The following is a 20,137-nucleotide window of genomic DNA, read 5'->3' as shown; positions in this document are numbered from 1 at the left end:
ATGCTTATACTTATGCACCTCACTAGCACAAGATAATTCATACCTTAAGTTGCTCTCCTGTCTACAATTAATCCCAAAGAATTAATTAGGAGGTACAAGCAGAATGAAAAAAGAGAAAAAAAGAGTAAAGTACAACTGGGGGTCAGAGTCACCACACAAAATGACAGCAGAGTCCACTTCATTATTGCAGAGCACACCAGGTTCCAAAGTACAAATCAATTAAACAAAGAATGTCACAAGGCAGTGGTTTCACAAAGAGCTGAAGCATTGATTGGATGTGGCATATTCCCATAAGACCTGTCAATGATCAAGTTAACAGTATCACTTTTGGGATCAGTTCAAAGGCTGTACTGCATATAAGTACTGTAGTTTGATAACAGAGTTTTTGCTATAGAGTTCTGCCCGGGATAAGGATATTCACAAAAGTGATTTAGATAGATAGATAGATAGATAGATAGATAGATAGATAGATAGATAGATAGATAGATAGATAGATGCTTTACTAATCCTAAAGGAAACTGTACGGTTACAGCAACGGACAAAAGCGTAAAATCTATAGTAACTATAACAAGAATTATTATAATTTTAATTATGCTAACAAGGTACTAATATATACATACATCCATCAATCCATTTTCTAACCCGCTGAATCCGAACACAGGGTCACGGGGGTCTGCTGGAGCCAATCCCAGCCAACAAAGGGCACAAGGCAGGAACCAATCCCGGGCAGGGTGCCAACCCACCGTAGTATATACATACATATATACAGTATATACATACATAAATGTAAAAAAGAATAATTATTATTTATAGGGGGTTCACTCACCAACCCCCCCCAGCCTGCCACACATGTTGTGAAGGGGGTGAATGCACCCCAAGGAGATGCGGTCACTCCTCCGAAACTCCCTCTTAATATATGACATGCCTTATGGAAACAGTAGTATTTCAGCAGTGACATTAAATTTTATTGGATTAACAGAAAATATGCAATATGCATCATAACAAAATTAGACAGTTGCATACATTTGGGCACCCCAACAGAGATATTACATCAATACTTAGTTGAGCCTCCTTTTGCAAATATAAAAGCTTCCTATAGCCTGTGATGAGTGTCTGGATTCTGGATGGAGGTATTTTTGACCATTCTTCCATACAAAATCTCTCTAGTTCAGTTAAATTTGATGGCTGCCAACCATGGACAGCCTGCTTCAAATCATCCCACAGATTTTCGATGATATTCAAGTCAGGGGACTGTGACGGCCATTCCAGAACATTGTACTTCTCCTTCTGCATGAATGCCTTTGTAGATTTCGAACTGTGTTTTGGGTCATTGTCTTGTTGGTATATCCAATGCCTGCGTAACTTCAACTTTGTGACTGATGCTTGAACATTATCCTGAAGAATTTGTTGATATTGGGTTGAATTCATCCGACCCTCCACTTTAACAAGGGCCTCAGTCCCTGAAGCAGAAACACAGCCCCACAGCATGATGGAACCTCCACCAAATTTGACAGCAGGTAGCAGGTGTTTACCTTGGAATGCGGTGTTCTTCTTCTGCCATGCAAAGCGCTTTTTGTTATGACCAAATAACTCAATTTTTGTCTCATCAGTCCAAAGCACTTTGTTCCTAAATTAATTTGGCTTGTCTAAATGAGCATTTGCATACAACAAGCAACTCTGTTTGTGGCATGAGTGCAGAAAGGGCTTCTTTCTCATCACCCTGCCATACAGATGTTCTTTGGGCAAATTGTGCTGAAGTGTAGAACGATGTACAGATACACCATCTGCAGCAAGATGTTCTTGGAGGTCTTTGGAGGTGATCTGTGGGTTGTCTGTAACCATTCTCACAATCCTGCTCATATGCTGCTCCTGTATTTTTCTTGGCCTGCCAGACCTGAGGTTTAACAGCAACTGTGCCTGTGGCCTTCCATTTCCTGATTACATACTTTACAGTTGAAACTGACAGTTTTAACCTCTGAGATAGCTTTTTGTAGCCTTTCCCTAAACCATGATACTGGACAATCTTTGTTTTCAGATCTTATGAGAGTTGCTTTGAGGATCCCATGCTGTCTGTCACTCTTCAGAGGAGAGTCAAAGGGAAGCACAACTTGCAATTGACCACCTTAAATACCTTTTCTCATGATTGGACACGCCTGTCTATGAAGTTCAAGGCTTAACGAGCTAATCCAACCAATTTGGTGTTGCAAGTAATCAGTACTGAGCAGTTACATGCATTCAAATCAGCAAAATTACAAGGGGACTCAAATTTTTGCACAGCCAGTTTTTCACATTTGATTTAATTTCATACAACTAAATACTGCTTCACTAAAAATCTTTATTTTGGAAAACACCCCAGTACAGACACACATAAAACAAGAATTATTGATAAGCAAATTAACAAAGTGTAGATGTACTGTACTTATTATTTACAGTATTACAGTACAGGATGTCAGTATCAATGAGAAGCAAGGTCAGAGTAAGCTTGAATTCTCTGTATTCCATGATTATCTTCTTTGTCCACTGATGTTGAGATGCATTTGGTTCAGTTTGTACCATTCAACAAAGTCGTTCACTGGTGTCCTGTACTCATTTTTCTGCCCACTGCTGATACACCTAACTATGGCTGTGTTATTGGTAAATGACTGCAGATTATTTAAATTGGTATTGTGTCTAAAGTCTGAGGTGTACAGGGAAAACAAGAAGGGAGAAACCCCAGTTCTAGTCGTGTCCAGGTCTGATATACAGTTCTTAATCCATACAAACAGATGTCTACCATTTAAGGAGTCCATCATCCAGGACACAGGTAGAATCAGTCTTCACTGACTGGAGCTTCTCCTCCAGAAGTTTAGACTGCTTGCATGAAAATTCAAAATAAATTCCAGAAACAGATTCTGTACGTATAAAAATACAAAAAAAAAATACAAAATACATGCATAAAGAAGAATGAGTATCACACTGCTGCCCTGTGTAGTCAGAACAGAAACCAGTTGCTAAAACTGTATGGAATGAAATGGTAGTGAGTAAAATATTTATGAGCAATGTCCAAGAGAAAGGATGTGGTTGAAAAAAGCCAGACAAGGGTCGATACCATTAAGTCAGAGGCAAAGTCTACAAAGCCAACTCACTAACCAAAAATCAAATGGTAAGTTCAGAGCTAGTTTGTGATTCAAGAAGTCACATAAAATAAGAATTACAAATTCAGTACAATCTCAATTGCACGCAGTGTCCTTTATACAGTCATGTCAATGATGTTACCAGTTACACATTTCCAGTGCATCATGGGAATGATTACCACAGCAACAACAATGCAACTATCCCAAAATGGTAACATAAAAGGTAGTAAAAAATGTAAAACTTTTCAGAGAAGCCTCTGGTTGTAAAATAAGTTGCACCATTACATTCCTTATGTATTAAGACTCCTACAAATTATTCTAAATTTATTTTATGGCACAGAAAAAGCTAATAAAAGGTGACATCATAACAAAAATAAATAATACATTTTCCAGATTTTTAACTTAGCTTTGATCTGGCACTGCCTTGCAGGAAGACAGTAATTTTTTTGTAATGAATGGGACAAATGCAAAGTCAAAAACCAAGTCAAGGTCGGAAACGAAAGTCAATCCTGTCTTTCAAACAAATTGTGAATGGAATCAAAATATCAGAAGTCAGAACTGAGAGCAAAAGATTGGAAAGTGGGAAGACAGAAAAGTTTCTTTCATCAAAATGAAAGGACAATAAAATAAGTCAAAAATGCAAGAACAAGAATCCATTTACTGTGAAAAATCAAAAACAACAGTCTTTCACATAGCAGTTCATGGTAGTATTTGTAAAACTCTAATGAGGTTATCAGAGTCATGACCTTTGGGAAAATTTGGTTTGTGGGGGACAAGCTCTACCTATAGGTAGGTACCTTAGATGATACACACCTTGTTGTTATTGTTCAGAAGACATTTCAATATGCTTCTCTTCACTCTCCCTTAGACTCTGCAAAAGGAGATCCAGGGTCACCAACCTCGTATAGACGAAGTTCTAGACAGAGGCCAGAAAATGGTTGCAGCAGGAAGCCCTGACTCCGATACCATACAGAAACAGATGGCAGAGCTGGAGGTCTTATGGAAAAAACTGCAAGATGAGACTCGTAAGAGGCAGGAGCGTCTTGGGAGATGGAACGAAGGCCAGCAGTACTACATGGATGCAGATGAAGCAGAAGCTTGGATTGGAGAACAGGAGTTGTACATGATTCAAGATGAAAAGCCAAAGGTATCCATTTCACATCATCTATACATTTTCATTGTGTTTTTTTGTCTGCAAACATCAGAAGATCAGAGAAAAAATGGCTAAGTTCATCATGTGCCTCTTACTATTTTCTATAGGATGAGATAAGTGCAGTCATGCTGTTCAAGAAACAATTCATTCTCCAACAGGCTGTGGATGCCTATGCTAACTCTATCCGTGAGTTGGCAGACCGGGCACAGAAAATGCTGGCAGAGGATTATCCAGATGGGTAAGCACCTCCTTGGGCTTACTAAGTTTCTTGTTCTCATTACCACTACAGCCCTTGCCTCACAATGCTAAAATAGCACTATTACATCACCATCGCCGATAAGGTTTCAACTGAGGGGCTCCTTTCCAAATTTTGGGTAATTGAATTTCTTTCTAACAAGTAGATGACAAAGTCATATGGAATTCTCAAGGCAGGAACCATGTTGTTATTCACTTCTCAATGAAGAGTGCAGTGAAAGGAACCAGAAAGTGACAAGGGCTACTAACAGAAGCAACCAAGAATAATGACTGAGTATGAGTAAGCAGGAAATAATAAAAACAGCAAATAGGTGAGATCAGCATAAGTAAAAGATCAGAATACAGGGAGCGCAAAGTGAGCCACCTGACAAAGTCAGAGGGAAGGCTGCCCCTAACTCTTTAACATCTACTTGTTTAGCAGACACTTCTTGTGCAAAGCAACTTACAAAACAGGTCAACATAATTGAGTAGCCATCAGTCTGGTGGACTTTTTAGGAAGTGTTAAACAAGGTGACAAAATTGATCATCATAAGTGTCACAAAATCAACACAAGAATCATCAGCACAGGGAAAAGTACAAGTGAGTTACTTTTCCTGGATAATAAAACCTTTTAGTTCTACAGAAATTCACCAAACAACAGAGTCTTCAACACATCGAGGGAGTCGGAATTCTGAAAAGAGGTGGGCAGCTTGTTCCACCAGTTAGGAGTTACATATGACAAGAGGGTGGACTGAGATTTGAGCCCAAGCAGAGCTGGCATCACAAGACACTATTCATCAGCAGACCTGACAGGTTACAAAGGAGCTTAAGACCTCAGAAATGTCTCCATATATTTAGGGACTAACCCACTGATCACTCTGTAGAAAACTGGGAGGCAATAAAGTGATCTGAAAAGAGGAGTGGCATTTGTCAGGGACAAGGATTTGTGCTGAATGCCCTGCTAGATGTGGTCTAAAGGCAGTTGTAACATGGTTGGCATGTGCATGATAATAAACAAAGCTGTGTAGATACCTGATGCTGAACAGACGGGCAGGCTGGGACAATGAGGTTACAATATCAGTGAAACATGCAGGAATTCTAGCTCATATCGTGTGGCCCTCTATCACCAGCATAGCACTGATAACAAAATCCATAGGACTGGATGATAGGGCCCAGTGAGAAGGTGTATAGGGAGAGGAGGTGAGGGTCCAGCACCAATCCTTGGGGTACCGTCATGGTTTCCTCGTGCATCCTTCACATATCTCCACTCCAGGACACATGGTAGGATCTGTGAAAGAGGTAGGACTCAAACTATCTAAAGGCAGTTCCAGTGATTCCAAGGTTCAGAGAAGGTGACAAGAAGGATCTGATGGTTAACCAAACACTCACTCATCTCAAGTGTTTTATAAAATCCAGTATCTTATTTGAAGTTTATTTTTATAGTGTATTTTTGTTAGCTCAGTAAAGTTATTGTGGTGTGTTCATATTGTTAACAGTACTCTATGAAACAACCCCAGCAATGTCTGGTATTGTTCAAGTGTCTTCACCTTTCACTTTTTGTTTGTGTGTTTGTGATTGATACAAAGTGAGCAGATCATCCGACGGCAAGGACAAGTTGACAAGCAGTATGCCAATCTGAATGAGCTTGCTGAAGAACGCAAGCGCAAGCTGGAAAATATGTACCACATGTTTCAGCTTAACAGGGAGGTGGAAGACTTGGAGCAGTGGATAGCAGAAAGAGATCTGGTAGCATCCTCTCAAGAGATGGGGCAGGATATCGATCATGTTGTGGTGAGTACAAAACAGAGGAACAAAGTTTTGTCAAATTGTCCATTCAGATTTCATCCTTATTAATCGTTTGTACTCTCAAGCTTGATTATGGGAAAGCACCAGATACTTCAACTCTGATTTAAAGTGGTATGTTAAGCTGTAGATGGAAAGGAGCTGCTGTTTCCCTGTGTGCTGTGTAAGAACTTTACTATAGTGGTTTTTAGTTAAACTAGTAGATACATTTAATGTTGCTACCATACTCGATTTTCTCCTTCTCCTCCTCCACAACTATAAATTAGCATGAGTGAATGGATTGCATTTAGACCCTCGATTAATTTTACATCAATTAAATTTACCTATCTACAGTATCTGTCTTGGCTTTTGTAAAAAGCCAAATTTCTATTGGGGACAAATAAAGTTCTATCTATCTATCAATCATTATTATATTTTCATTTTCTAATACAATAATTTGAAAAATTGTAAACCATTGATAACAGAATTTATTTTATACTTATGTCAAGCTATGTGAAGTGGGTGGCACAATGGCACAGTGGTCACTGATCCAGCATCATGTTTTGTGTTAAGTTAGCATGTTCTTCGAATGTCTGTTTTCGCTATTCTCCAGTTACTTGGGACTGCCTCTCACATGCCCAGCGATGTGTGTGTTAGTGTATCTGGAGACTCTAAACTGACCCCATTGTGAGTGAGTATGGGTGCACTGCAATGAAATGGCACCATGTTCACAGGTGCTTCCTCTTATAAAGTTGCTACAAAAACTGAAAAAAGGTGTGATAAGGCCTTCGAAATCTCACAGACCAGAGCTTCACAAAATATTCCTCAGAAATAGTCTTTACCTAGGCTGCCTGGTCACAAACTCAAAAGGCAGGCTTCCCAATCTGCACAGGCCAGGAATGGAGCTCAGGCCTTTAAAGTCTAAAAATGAGATACTGTATACTCAAAAACAACATTTAAGTGAGATGAAAACTTCAACCCTCTGAGTGTAGTACAAAACAAAACCATGTTTTTTTATACTTTAAGTGTTTATTATAGAAAAATGCAATAATAACAAAAGCAAAATGGAAAATGTAAGGAAAAATGGTTTATCTAAAAGACCACAAAAAAGTTCAAAATCCACATCCAAAAACAGAAGCAAAATAATAAATTAAAAACAATACTCACAATGACTGTACTCCACAAATGACAATCTTTCTCTGGTGGAACCACATCCTCAACTATAATATAAAGGCTGTGGGCGGTCTCACAATGGTGATGTCACAGTGGCCCCGCCTCTCATAAGGTTTTCAACACTAAAACATAAGAAATATAACAAATGCACCAAATACACATTAGAATTAAATATAGAATTAACATAAGCCAGGGAACAATGGCTAGAGTAGGCTCTGCCTCCATGGCCCTGAATAATGTTATGAAGGTAATAGAATAGTGATGGGCATTTGATTAACTTAACCGATTCTATTTTTTCAAACTACCCAATTGAACTACTCGATTCCTTTATTTATTTTGATTTGTCAATAAAACAAAACCTTTTGGGGGAGAGGCCTCTTGAATGAATTATTATTTATTTAATTATAATGTCAATGTCAATTTATTTATATAGCACATTTAAAACAACATAGGAATGCTGTGGCCAAAGTGCTTTACAATCTATACTAATAAAAGGCAAACCCTCACTGACTGACTGACTCACTCACTCACTCACTCACTCACTGACTCATCACTAATTTTCCAACTTCCCATGTAGGTAGAAAGCTGAAATTTGGCAGGCTTATTCCTTACAGCTTACTTACAAAAGCTAAGCAGGTTTCATTTCGAAATTCTACACGTAACAGTCATAACGGTCGATAACGGTCAACAACGTCCGCCATGTTGAACTTTCTCATTTACGGCCCCATCTTCACGAAATTTGGTAGGCGGCTTCCCTGCGCTAACCGAAACCGATGTATTTACTTATTTCGATGGTATGACGCCACTGTCTGCCGCCATATTGAACTTTTCAACGTCACCAATTTTTCAACTTTACGTGTAGTTAGAAGGCTGACCCCATCTTCACAAAATTTGGTAGGCGGCTTCCCTGCGCTAACCAAAACTGATGTACGTACTTATTTCGGTAGTATGACGCCATTGTCGGCCGCCATATTGAATTTTCCAAACGTCACTAATTCTCCAACTTCCCGTGTAGGTAAAAGGCTGAAATTTGGCAGGCCCATTCCTTACAGCTTACCTACAAAAGTTAAGCAGGTTTCATTTCGAAATTCTACGCATAATGGTCATAATGGTCAACAACGTCCGCCATATTGAACTTTCTTATTCATGGCCCCATCTTCACGAAATTTGGTAGGCGGCTTCCCCGCGCTAACCGAAACCAATGTACATACTTATTTCAGTGGTATGACACCACTGTCAGTCGCCATATTGAACTTTCCAACGTCACTAATTCTCCAACTTCCCGTGTAGGTAGAAGGCTGAAATTTGGTACTTATTTCGGTGGTATGATGCCACTGTCGGCCGCCATATTGAACTTTTAATGGAAACTGATGTACGTACTTATTTCGTTGGTATGACACCACTGTCGACCGCCATATTGAACTTTCCAACGTCACTAATTCTCCAACTTCCCGTGTAGGTAGAATACTGAAATTTGGCAGGCTCATTCCTTACAGCTTACTTACAAAAGTTTAGCAGGTTTCATTTTGAAATTCTACGTGTAACGGTCATAACGGTCAACAACGTCTGCCATGTTGAACTTTCTTATTTACGGCCCCATCTTCACGAAATTTGGTAGGTGGCTTCCCTGAGCTAACCAAAACCAATGTATGTACTTATTTTGGTGGTATGACGCCACTGTCAGCCTCCATATTGAACTTTCCAACGTCACTAATTCTCCAACTTCCCGTGTAGGTAGAAGGCTGAAATTTGGTAGGCTCATTCCTTACAGCTTACTTACAAAAGTTAAGCAGGTTTCATTTCGAAATTCTACGCGTAATGTTCATAACGGTCAACAACGTCCGCCATGTTGAACTTTCTTATTTATGGCCCCATCTTCTCGAAATTTTGTAGGCGGCTTCCCTGCACTAACCCAAAACCAATGTACGTACTTATTTCGGTGGTATGATGCCACTGTTGGCCGCCATATTGAACTTTTCAACAGTCTTTGTTACTTATAGGCCCATCTTCAAGAAATTTGGTACACGGGTTCCCAACGCTAACTGAATCCTACTTACGTACATATATACGTCCATAGCCTGCAGCTGGACAACCGTGTGAGGTGGCGTTGGGTCCCCCATCCCAACGCCTCCCACGTTGTTGGCTGCCTGCCTATATAAGACCGTCTGTCGCTCCGGTCTCTACATTCCCTTCCTTGCTTCGCCACGGGATTCATGTCTCCCTACTGATAACTACAGCCTTTTTGTTTAGTCCACGGCTTCTCCACTGTTTTATTGTTTGTTTATTACAATTATAGTTATTGTATAGGTATTTTAGACTTACTTTACATTTCTCAGGTACCCATTTCCTTTATCATTCCAACCATCATTACCATGTCTATCGAGGTGATCACTATCGATCAAAGAACTGTCACTTACCGAGTGGTTTCCATGCCCGGAGTTGGCACCTACCGTTTCCATTCTCTTTGTTACATATTGCACAGCCATATCAGGCTCACTCTTGATATCCAGAGGAACATTGTGTCTTATGTATTGAATGACTGGGACAGGTTCAAGGTGTGGACTGATGACGGTACAGGAGATAATTATACTACACAGGAGCACTATAAGAGTGAAATGCTTAAGCCCTTCACCTATGGTTCTGCATGTGAGTTGATGGCTGCCGCTGAATTGTTCGGTTGTCGCTTTCAAGTGTACCGAAATGGCCAAATATTTTACACCTTTCGACAACCGCCAATGCCTCTTAAACATCTTAGATTCACAGGTGACGATTTCAGTAGTGGACACTTTGATGTTTATGAATGTTTAAACTCTCAAACGCTGGATGTGATTTTATCGATGAAACCAGTTGTGTGCTTACAACACTTGACAGATGCCGAATGTCACTTCAACACAACAAATCCTGCAAATACTGTCGTAATTGAAACAAACCATGAAACTGAAACCGATTAAAGAGTAAGCTCAGCGCACAGCTTGGTCATGTTACAACCGGAGGTCCGAACTGACAACATGGTATACAAAGAGATCCTTAACAAATAATTATTGGCATATTTTCCCTCGGTTTAAAAAGGTTTAATTTTCTTCTTAATAAAAATTTTAATGCAGTACTTCGCCGCTGCGAAGCACGGGTATTTTGCTAGTAAAAGAATAAAAGAAAACAAACAAATAACATAAATAGAAATGATGTATCATTTATATATATTTTTAATTATATATTAAACGTGCTTATAATTCATATTGTATAATATTAATATGAAGCATATAGTGAAAATGCAAAATTAAAATAAGATACTAAGTCAAGAATCATTAAATAAACAAGAAGCTTTCTCTAGTAATGGTTCAGTTCACAACTCAGATGAACAAGAATCGTGTGACTCACTGGAAAATCGAATGTACAAGAATTATGTGACTTGTTCTTGGGTGACAATTCATTTCCTGAATCAGTTGAACTGGAACCATGAAACCTGTTCACAAAACAAATGAACAAGAATTGTTAGACTAGCTCTCAAGTAATAATTCAGTTCAAATGTGAAAGAATTAGCAAATGATATATGCTCTGTGCATTTAATGAGTCATAAATAACAAATGCTAAAATAAAGCGGAAGGCAAAATAATGGTTAGAAATTTAAAATGAATATTATTATAGGGCTCAGTTTTTTTTAAGTATTTGTTGAATATTCAAATTAACATAAATATATGTAGTTTAACATTATGTTTACATATTCTGTTTAAAACTAATTCCAATAAATTATACAAAGCAAACAATTAAAACATTCTTATATTAATGAAGAATGAGAGAATGATCAGTAAGAGTTTTCATTCGCCAATATTGTTCTAACTATAAAGAATAATAAATGAAATGAACAAGAATCATGTATCAGATGGGTTGTACTTACACATGGGCTTTAAATATCAATGTGATATTTCAGTTTTTTATTTATAACAAATTTCCAAAAATTTCTAAAATCCTGTTTTTGGATTGTCATTTTAAGGTATTGATTGTTGTTTAATAAGGGAAAAAACGAATTTAAATTATTTTAGAACAAGGCTGTCACATTGCAAAATGTCTTAAAATTCCTGCAGTCTGAATACCTTCTGAATCCACTGCAAATTACTTGTGAATTTCACATAGTAGGATTATCCGACTTTTTATATTTATACATATTTAGTGGTAAATTTGTGTCAGCACATTTGTTTTTTCACTGCAGAATCGCATATTTAGCCGAGGTCTTATTAGCCCCTGTACACAAATTTTCCCCTAAAACAATTTCCTTCTTTTTCAGGTCCTAAGAGATAAATTTCGCGAGTTTGCACGTGACACTGGAACCATCGGGCAAGAGCGTGTGGACAATGTGAACTTGCTGATTGACGAATTGATCGACAAAGGGCACAGTGAAGCAGCAACCATTGCCGAGTGGAAGGATAATATCAATGAAAGCTGGGGCGACCTGCTTGAACTAATTGACACTCGTGCACAGCTTCTCAGCTCTTCCTACAACCTCCACAAATACTTTTATGATGCCCTTGAGCTCTTGGCCTTGATCGAAGAGAAGCACACACAGTTGCCTGTAGACCTAGGAGGAGATGTCAGCACTGCTGAATCCTTTCACAGAATGCATGCTGCTTTTGAAAGGGATATCCATGCTTTGGGGAAACAGGTATGTTGCTTATTATGATGATCAAAGTAACTGCCATTAAAGGCTTATAGGGGAGAAAATGTTGTTGCATGTGAAGTTTTGGAACTTCTCTTAGGTTAGTGGCTGGCCAGAAAGGGTTGCCAAATTCATAAAAAATAAAGTGCAAAGCTATTAATAAAAGAACTAAGGCTTTGAGTAGGACTTGATTAAACTGTCTTGAGCAGCCCTCTCTATAAAAGCTGACATACACATGAAAAGGGGGTTTACTGCATAATTCTAATTTACATATCATGCAAAAATAGATATTTTGTAATGAAAATAAGTTCTTGTATGGAATTTAGCATTGTAATAAGGCGCTTTACAGTGTCCGACCCGGCGCAGACTGGCGCAGAGGCACATACAAAATAATCAACTTTTATTGATCTTCAGCTGTGGGACACGTCTTCCCCGTGCCACACAGCCCAACACAGTCCCAAAGCACAATTACAGCACAACACACTCTCTTTGCCCTTTACCACCACTCCTCCTCAAGCTTAGTCCTGGTCCTCCTCCTGACTCTGGCCCTCGAGTGGTGGTAGCTGGCCCTTTTTATAGCCCTCCCGGAAGCGTTCCAGGTGCCTGACCACCTGGTCCTAACTGCACTTCCGAGTGGGGCTGAAGACTTGTCCAGCCGGGCTGTTGACTCCAGGGAGCTCCCACTAGCGGCCATCCGAGCTCCTAACCAGGCTGTGGAAAACTCCATCTCCCATGGAGCCATGCGACCAGCTGGGGATTACCGTCAACCAGGGAGGCTGCCACCAAGCATCCCGGGGGAAGTATTGAGTTGCCCATGGTTGCTTCCCTGGAACAGATGCAGTAGGGGTGTCCCGGCTGTCCATCACACTGCCCCTTCCTCACATGAGCCTTATGGGGCTCATCGGCATGCCCCGCGGGGGCCGGTCCTCTCCAGGACAGGGAGTTGGCATCCTTGGTTCCACTCCTCCACCCTGTGGGACCATAAGAAACAGGTCCGGTGTTGCTGCCCCGACGTCCCTGCCACTTGAACATCTTCTCCGGACAACACCTCCAGACATGGCCCCAGCAGCCACAGTTATAACACCGCAAACCCCCTCCACCTTGACCCTTGCGGGAGCGGAAGCAGGCAGAAAACCCCTTCCCCTTCGCCCGCTCAGAGGAGGGTTCGTGACATCTCTTCCCCTCTGCAGCGTAGCCCTCCTACACCGTCAAACCGGAGGGCTTACGCTGTACTCTGTTAGGAGTTCCCGTTCTCTTCTTCCGGGTCCTCCTCTTTTTATGGGGTGTACTGACGGTCTGGGTCACCTTCTGGAAAGAAGGGAGACCCTGTGCCGTCTGCACCCCTTTAGACGGCCGCAAGACCAGCGCAGGCAATTGGGGCGAAGTTGTTTGGCAGCCGACATTCACCAGGTGCCTCTCCACATGCTCCTTTGCCACGCCGTTGGTCATCACAGCAGCGTCTTGTGTAGTGGGCAGAGCGGCCTGGCAGCCGGTACTAACCATCACCGCAGCCATTGCGCCCCGACCCCTTTCCTCCACGGCACAGGTTTCACCTACCTGTACCGTTGGGTCCTGCGAGCTGGAGGCCAACGCCCCACGGGTGTCAAGCCACTCAACAATGGCTGTCATCGGGGCACAGAGTTTCTTGTCCAATCCCTCCTTTGTCTCCTGGAGGACCTGAAAAACCTTAACCAAGGACTGCAGGGGGAGGAGAACAAGTTTCAGCTCCCGTGCAGCCCAAGAAAAGTTAATACTTTCGGTCGGCGGTGGGTTCAAGTTCGTCTCATCCCCTCCCGCCAACCGTGAGCCATCGAGGCCCTGTGGGATCTCCACAGGCCTCTTCGGGTACTCACCAGGTTCAGGGAGAAGGTCTGTCATCCCCGCCTGTGAATCTTCCTTGGCGGGCAACTGACACATGCCCTCCCCCCTTTAGCTGCTTCAGGGAGGAACTCCTGCTCCTCTAATGGGGACAAAGTATTGGGAAGCTCGTCCAGGCTCTCCTCCTCCTGCCGATGGATCAGGCCGAAGGGAAGATACAGCTCAGCCTCACTCTCTCCCGAGCTTGCTCCTCCATCACACCACGAACATAGTTCATCTTGTCACCAACGGATGGTTCACCCCTCGGCGTCTAGGAGGTAGGCTGACACGAATGCGGAAAACCCTTCCCGCGGCCCTTCCCCCCTGGGCCCGTCACCTACCTCCGGCTGCAATCCGTGGTGCTGGTCAGCGTGGCAGCGTCTAGCAGCTGGCCTCTGTGGCCGCCCGGCTTTCTTCTTCCCTATCTATTGCGGTGTCTTTAGGAGCTTCTCTGTGGTCGTCCTGCGGCTCCCGCCGCGTGTGCGCGCTTCGGTGCACTCTGCTGCTCGGGCTCGCTTGCGGCCTTGAGTGCGCTCTCCCCGCGCTGTGCTCTGCGTGCTGTCTGCGGCTGCTTCGGGAGCGCGCTCTCCGTACAGCTGCCTAGAGCACGTGCCTCTCTCTGCTATGCCAAGTCTTAGCACAAATTTTTATGCAGGTTCCAGTTCAATTGGACGGACCGGGATCCTGCTGACTACACCAATGTAATAAAGCTCTTTACAGCGCCCGTCCCGGCACAGACTGACACAGATTCACACAGCCCAGCACAGTCCCAAAGCACAATTGCAACACAACACACTCTCTTTGTCCTTTACCACTACTTCTCCTCAAGCTTAGTCCTCCTTCTCCTGACTCTGGCCCTCGAGTGGTGGCGGCTGGCCCTTTTTATAGCCCACCTGGAAGTGTTCCAGGTGCTTGACCACCTGGTCCTAATTACACTTCCGGGTGGGGCTGAAGACTCATCCAACCGGGTTGGATGAGGGCTCCATGGAGCACCCTCTAGCGGCCATTTGAGCTCCCAACTGGGCCGTGGAAGACTCCATCTCCCATGGAGCCATGCGACCGGTTGGGGATTACCGTCAACCAGGGAGGCTGCCACCATGCGTCCCGGGGGAGGAATTGAGTTGCCCATGGTTGCTCCCCTGGAACAGATGCAGTAGGGGCGTCCCGGCCAGGCATGGGACCCGGCTGTCCATCACAGCATGTAATGCATAATAAAAATGGTTGCCTTGTGCACATAATTGTGGTTTGGGCTATTATTTTTTTTTCGTGGCTTAGTTCATATTTGTGTACAGATTTTTTGTTCCAGAACATTTTTAATGTGTAGATTTCAATATACTGATTAGTTTTAAGGAAGAACAACACTTTAAACATTAACATCTTTTTCTACGCACCATTTTGTTTTTCATATGGGCACCACTATTTCGTCACTTTGTTGCTTGGCTGGTCAAGTGATGTCAAAGTGGAAAAGCTATAAATTCCAAGATCCTCCATTAATTTTTAATTTTTTGCTCTTACTCCTTGGCCACTAAAAATATTGGAGACTTTGCTTTGAGGCCAAGAAATTGTCATATATACCTTTTAATCAGACACATTTTTAACATTGTTGAAAATTAAATCCTGCTTCACTATCTTGTCGTTATAAGCGTCGCTATTTTAAGCACCCATAGGTAGGTATGCATTCACAAATTTTCACACAAACTCTAAGTGACAGTAAGTGACAGAGTCAGTGCAATAACACAAAGCATTCATCCACCATGTTTGTGGATACAACCTCATATCTAGCATTATTGTTTGAACATTTAAAAGTATTTCTTCCCCCCAACTAAGACTTGTGGCTAATGTTTTGGCTTTTTTTCTATTATTCTGGTTTCTAACATTCCTACTACGACTCTCCACTTACGTTACTTGTCTCACAACCTGAGCTGTGTTTACTAAATCTTATCTTCCCAGTTCGGATTTTGGCTTTTAAACGTCTGTTGTGGTTCACTCACCCAACATAAAGGCCTGCATCCCTGGATATTTTTGTAAGGTCAGGGAAGCAGACCTGAATCCCATCCAAAGGAGGTGAATGAAAAGGTCAGCTAGTTTCTCCTTGAGTGGCTGGCCTGATCTTACACCAGGCTAAAATATACTTAATTCTTAAACTTAAAACATATGATCTGAAATGTCCCAAAAATATGCAAATTGCCTTACTAGGGAGGAAAGAATTGTCAACCTCTGGATAGTACAGAGCAAGGCAACACAAATCTTTATAAAATACGTTTTTCACAGAAAATAGCCAAAAAAGAGAAGCTCAAAAGAGCAAAAAGAGGCAAAAAAGTTGCATAAAAGGCAAACCTTAGTAAACAAAGAAGGTAACTCACCAACCACTAGGCGTATACAAGGTACTGTGAGGAAATGCATTTCCCATGAGCCTGTACAGGGCTGGAAGCAGTCCCTTAACTGAGATTGACATGTGGCCCTGCCTCTTGGGGAACCACTAACAAAACACAAGGAATGAGACAAAACATACTCTCATACTGCTTTGAATTTTGCACTTTGAGAATTTTCTCTCTGAAAATATTCTTAGACCAATATATTATGTGGGAATTTGGGCTGCTTTTTCTCTAGCACCTCCTGCACAGCTTCTTTGCAGTCATATGATTCCTGAATATAATGATTATTTTGTTTATCAATTGGGCACTGCCATGTTGTTATTCCCATTACCTATACATGACTCCTAGTTGCCACTTACATTATGTATCACAACACTGCAACTTGCGTCATCAGCCTTTAAATCAGGTGCAAAGATTCATTACGTAAAAACAAACAAAATGCTTTTTTTTCTCTACTTTCTGTTTTCCGATTGTACTGTTTTTATACTATTGCACCTTTTGTTTCAGGCAGTTACCTGGGATTGGACTTCCCTATCCAAATTTCTTTCTCTCCTTCTCTTGTACTAGACGAATTCCAGAGAGTCACTAGTTTATATCCAGCTCCTTAGCTATTAGGACATGACATGTAAAGCAAAGTCTACTTACTGCCCCTTACTTGAGACTCTGTTTCTAAAGTAATTGTATTTACTTTATGACAGGGAAACGTCTGGAAGCAGCAATTCTCTTCTGTTTATTTTTTACCACAGGTACAGCAGTTTCAGGAGAAAGCAGCACGTCTTCATGCCCAGTATGCAGGAGACAAAGCCACTGAGATTCAAACCAAAGAGCATGAGGTAGTTAATGCGTGGAAGGCTCTACTTGATGCCTGCGATGGTCGGCGTGCCCAGCTGGTAGACACTGCTGACAAGTTCCGCTTTTTTTCCCTGGTGCGGGAGCTGCTGTCGTGGATGGAAAATATTATCAGACAAATTGAAACACAGGAAAAGCCAAGGTGGGTAATATACAAAGTGGTCTTTACAAAAAACGAGACAGATGTCAAACCCTGACTGCTCCATCCTGGAGTCCTCACACTACATACATATATAAAGTAAAAAAGTGGTTAAAGATTATGAAAAGAAAAGAAGGTTAAAGACACAATCTTATGAAATAATCATTACATTTACAATTTGGAGAAAGTATTGAAAAATGCATGAATAGAACAAAAGAATTTTTGCAGCACTTATTTATTTAATGTCCTGCCTCCCAATGTTGTGTGTTTTCTTTCATCCTTTGTTGTTCTTCTTCTCGCAGAGATGTATCTTCAGTGGAGCTACTCATGAAGTACCATCAAGGGATAAAAGCTGAAATAGATACCAGGAATAAGAAATATGTCACGTGTGTGGACTTGGGAAGGACTTTAGTAGCTCGCCAACACCAAGCTTCAGAGGAAGTGAGTGGCATAAAGAAACAGGCACAGTCAAAAAGGCAAAAGTGTGATATCTTAGCGTCATTGCCTTCCCTCACAGATCAATGGAAGTAATTTAGAAGAACAGGGTTTTGGGGTTACAAGGAGATACTGCTTTTGATTAGTCAATTTTTTAAAGGCTACAATTATGTAGGAACAGCATGGTGACATGGAGGTTAGGACTGCTGCCTCACAGATCCTGCATGCTACATTTGAATTCCAGACCCAGTCTCTCTCCGCGTGGAGTTTTCCTCGCACTTCTCCAAAGGCATATTTGAGTGTTGTGTTGCAGTTTGAAGCAGCTCTACAGTGTTCTAGTGCCCTGACCAGGGCTCGTCCTGCCCTGCCTTCAGTTCTGCAAAAACAAGCCCCAAACTACCAAAATGTTTTCTTAGAGGAATACACTATCCAAAGCAGGTTTATTATAATGATGCCAAGGAAAAATTTTAATGTTATGTTTTCATGGATAAGTACATAACAAAGTGTCTGATAGAACAAAAACCAATGGTGACCAGCACTGAACAACAGCAAACAATATCAAAAATGTCTATGAAAAAAAATCACTCATGTCACATAATCCACACGTCAAGTGAGCCAGTTGTATAATCACACATGAATGAGGTGGATCTTCAATTCGAAATTCCCATTGTGAAATGCTTCTTGTCTATGAACTACTTTAATTTTCCAAGAATGTTTATTCCAGAGAGGCAGACACAAAGTAAGACTTATACTTAAATTGCTTATATATTCAAAAAAAATATCTACCATCAAAAATCAAAATGAAAACAGCAAGTCAAAATATTAAAAACTATAATCAACAAAACATTAACGCACAGCAAAATACACCAGTTAGCTAGCATTCTGCCTGTAAACATCAGTCCAGAAACTGCAGGTTTACATTTGTTGGTCTAGACTGACGGTGAGGTCTGGTGCTGTGACTCTACAAATGGATGCATCTTGCATTTTCTCTCAAATTTCAAAAGCATGCATAAGCTTGATTTGTGTTTCTAAACTATTCAATGTGTTCCTTACTGTGCATGCATTGGCACCATCTATCCATCCATTATTCAAACTGCTATATCCTAACGACAGGGTCACGGGGGTCTGCTGGAGCCAATCCCAGCCAACACAGGGCACAAGGCAGGAAACAAACCCTGGGCAGGGCACCAGGGGCAATTTAGAATCACCAATGCACCTAACCTGCATGTCTTTGGACTGTGGCAGGAAACCGGAGTACCCAGAGAAAACCCACGCAGACATGGAGAGAACATGCAAACTCCATGCAGTGAGGACCCAGGAAGCAAACCCGGGTCTCCTAACTGCGAGACAGCAGCAATACTCACTGCACCACTGTGCCACCCTGCATTGGCACCAATTTGTCTTAAATATTAAGGGAGGACACAAAATTATAAGTTACAACATAAATAATCCAACAACAGCAACAGTAATAATATAATGGTTCTAACAAGTTGAATCATTCTGGGGAGTGGTGGCTCTATGGGGAAGGATCTGCGCTGATATCTGGAAGGTTGACGTTTCAAATCTTATTATTTCCAGAAGGGATCCTACACCATTGGGCCTTTGAGTAAGGCCCTTAACCTGAAAATGGCTCCAGGGGCACTGTACAATGGCTGACCCTGTGCTCTCACCCCCAATCAAAGTGTATAAAGTAAAAATAAAATAAAATCAAATAAAGAATGAGATGGCATTCCATCAATCAAATGACCAGTGTCAGAACCAGCTGTAGGAAAATGGTAATACTGCCACAGTCGTGTAAGAATTCTAACTACTGTGACAATCCTCCTAAGGACAACAAGTTGCCTAAAAAAGCTATTTAAAAATAAAGAATCCATTGGCTACAACAATAATAACCATAATTATATAAGATATTTTCTTATTACTATCAGTTAATCCTCAAGCTGGCATAACATAGGTGTCACAAACAGGTGTAAAAAGCCATGCCAGTAAAGGACATTGTATCTGTGTTTTTTAAAAGTATTTTTGTGCCTTGTGAAGAATGGCTCCTCTTTTATGTCCACAATTTTTACGTGCAGATGCGACAGTTATCATTTCACTCAAAGCATCTTTGAGCACTTGCTGTTTGGACCTGTTGAGTTTGCAGATGTCCTAATGAATTAATTTATATTAATTTTGCAGACTAGGATAGATATTAGTACACAGTAATATCAGATTTGAATAGCTTACAGTCAAAAACAAATGTTAAAAACTGAAATTGAGTCACATTGCTCTGCAGGCTGAATGTAGCCTTATTTGCCTGCAGCAACATATAAACTCACACACAGCTAGTATGGACTGCTCAGTTCAATTTTGTCATCGCAACTTTTCTCTAGCATT

The 20,137-nt window shown here is 41.3% G+C and overlaps 1 protein-coding gene across 1 annotated transcript in view; it reads left to right on the top strand.

Moving 5' to 3' along the window:
• The window catches only part of sptb (spectrin, beta, erythrocytic), a 180,115-nt gene that overhangs the window by 127,433 nt on the left and 32,545 nt on the right, over positions 1 to 20,137 (top strand). The window contains exons 23-28 of the mRNA XM_039741459.1: positions 3,982 to 4,260; positions 4,374 to 4,504; positions 6,087 to 6,291; positions 11,738 to 12,112; positions 17,085 to 17,329; positions 17,629 to 17,767. Coding sequence (XP_039597393.1) covers positions 3,982 to 4,260; positions 4,374 to 4,504; positions 6,087 to 6,291; positions 11,738 to 12,112; positions 17,085 to 17,329; positions 17,629 to 17,767 — 1,374 coding nt within the window. The remainder of the gene's footprint in view (positions 1 to 3,981; positions 4,261 to 4,373; positions 4,505 to 6,086; positions 6,292 to 11,737; positions 12,113 to 17,084; positions 17,330 to 17,628; positions 17,768 to 20,137) is intronic.

This window comes from Polypterus senegalus, chromosome 18, assembly GCF_016835505.1.
Source record: "Polypterus senegalus isolate Bchr_013 chromosome 18, ASM1683550v1, whole genome shotgun sequence".
In the NCBI taxonomy this organism is placed as follows: Eukaryota; Metazoa; Chordata; class Cladistia; order Polypteriformes; family Polypteridae; genus Polypterus; species Polypterus senegalus.
The sequence above is the reverse complement of the archived record's forward strand: the minus strand, read 5'-3'. Positions and strand labels throughout refer to the sequence as shown.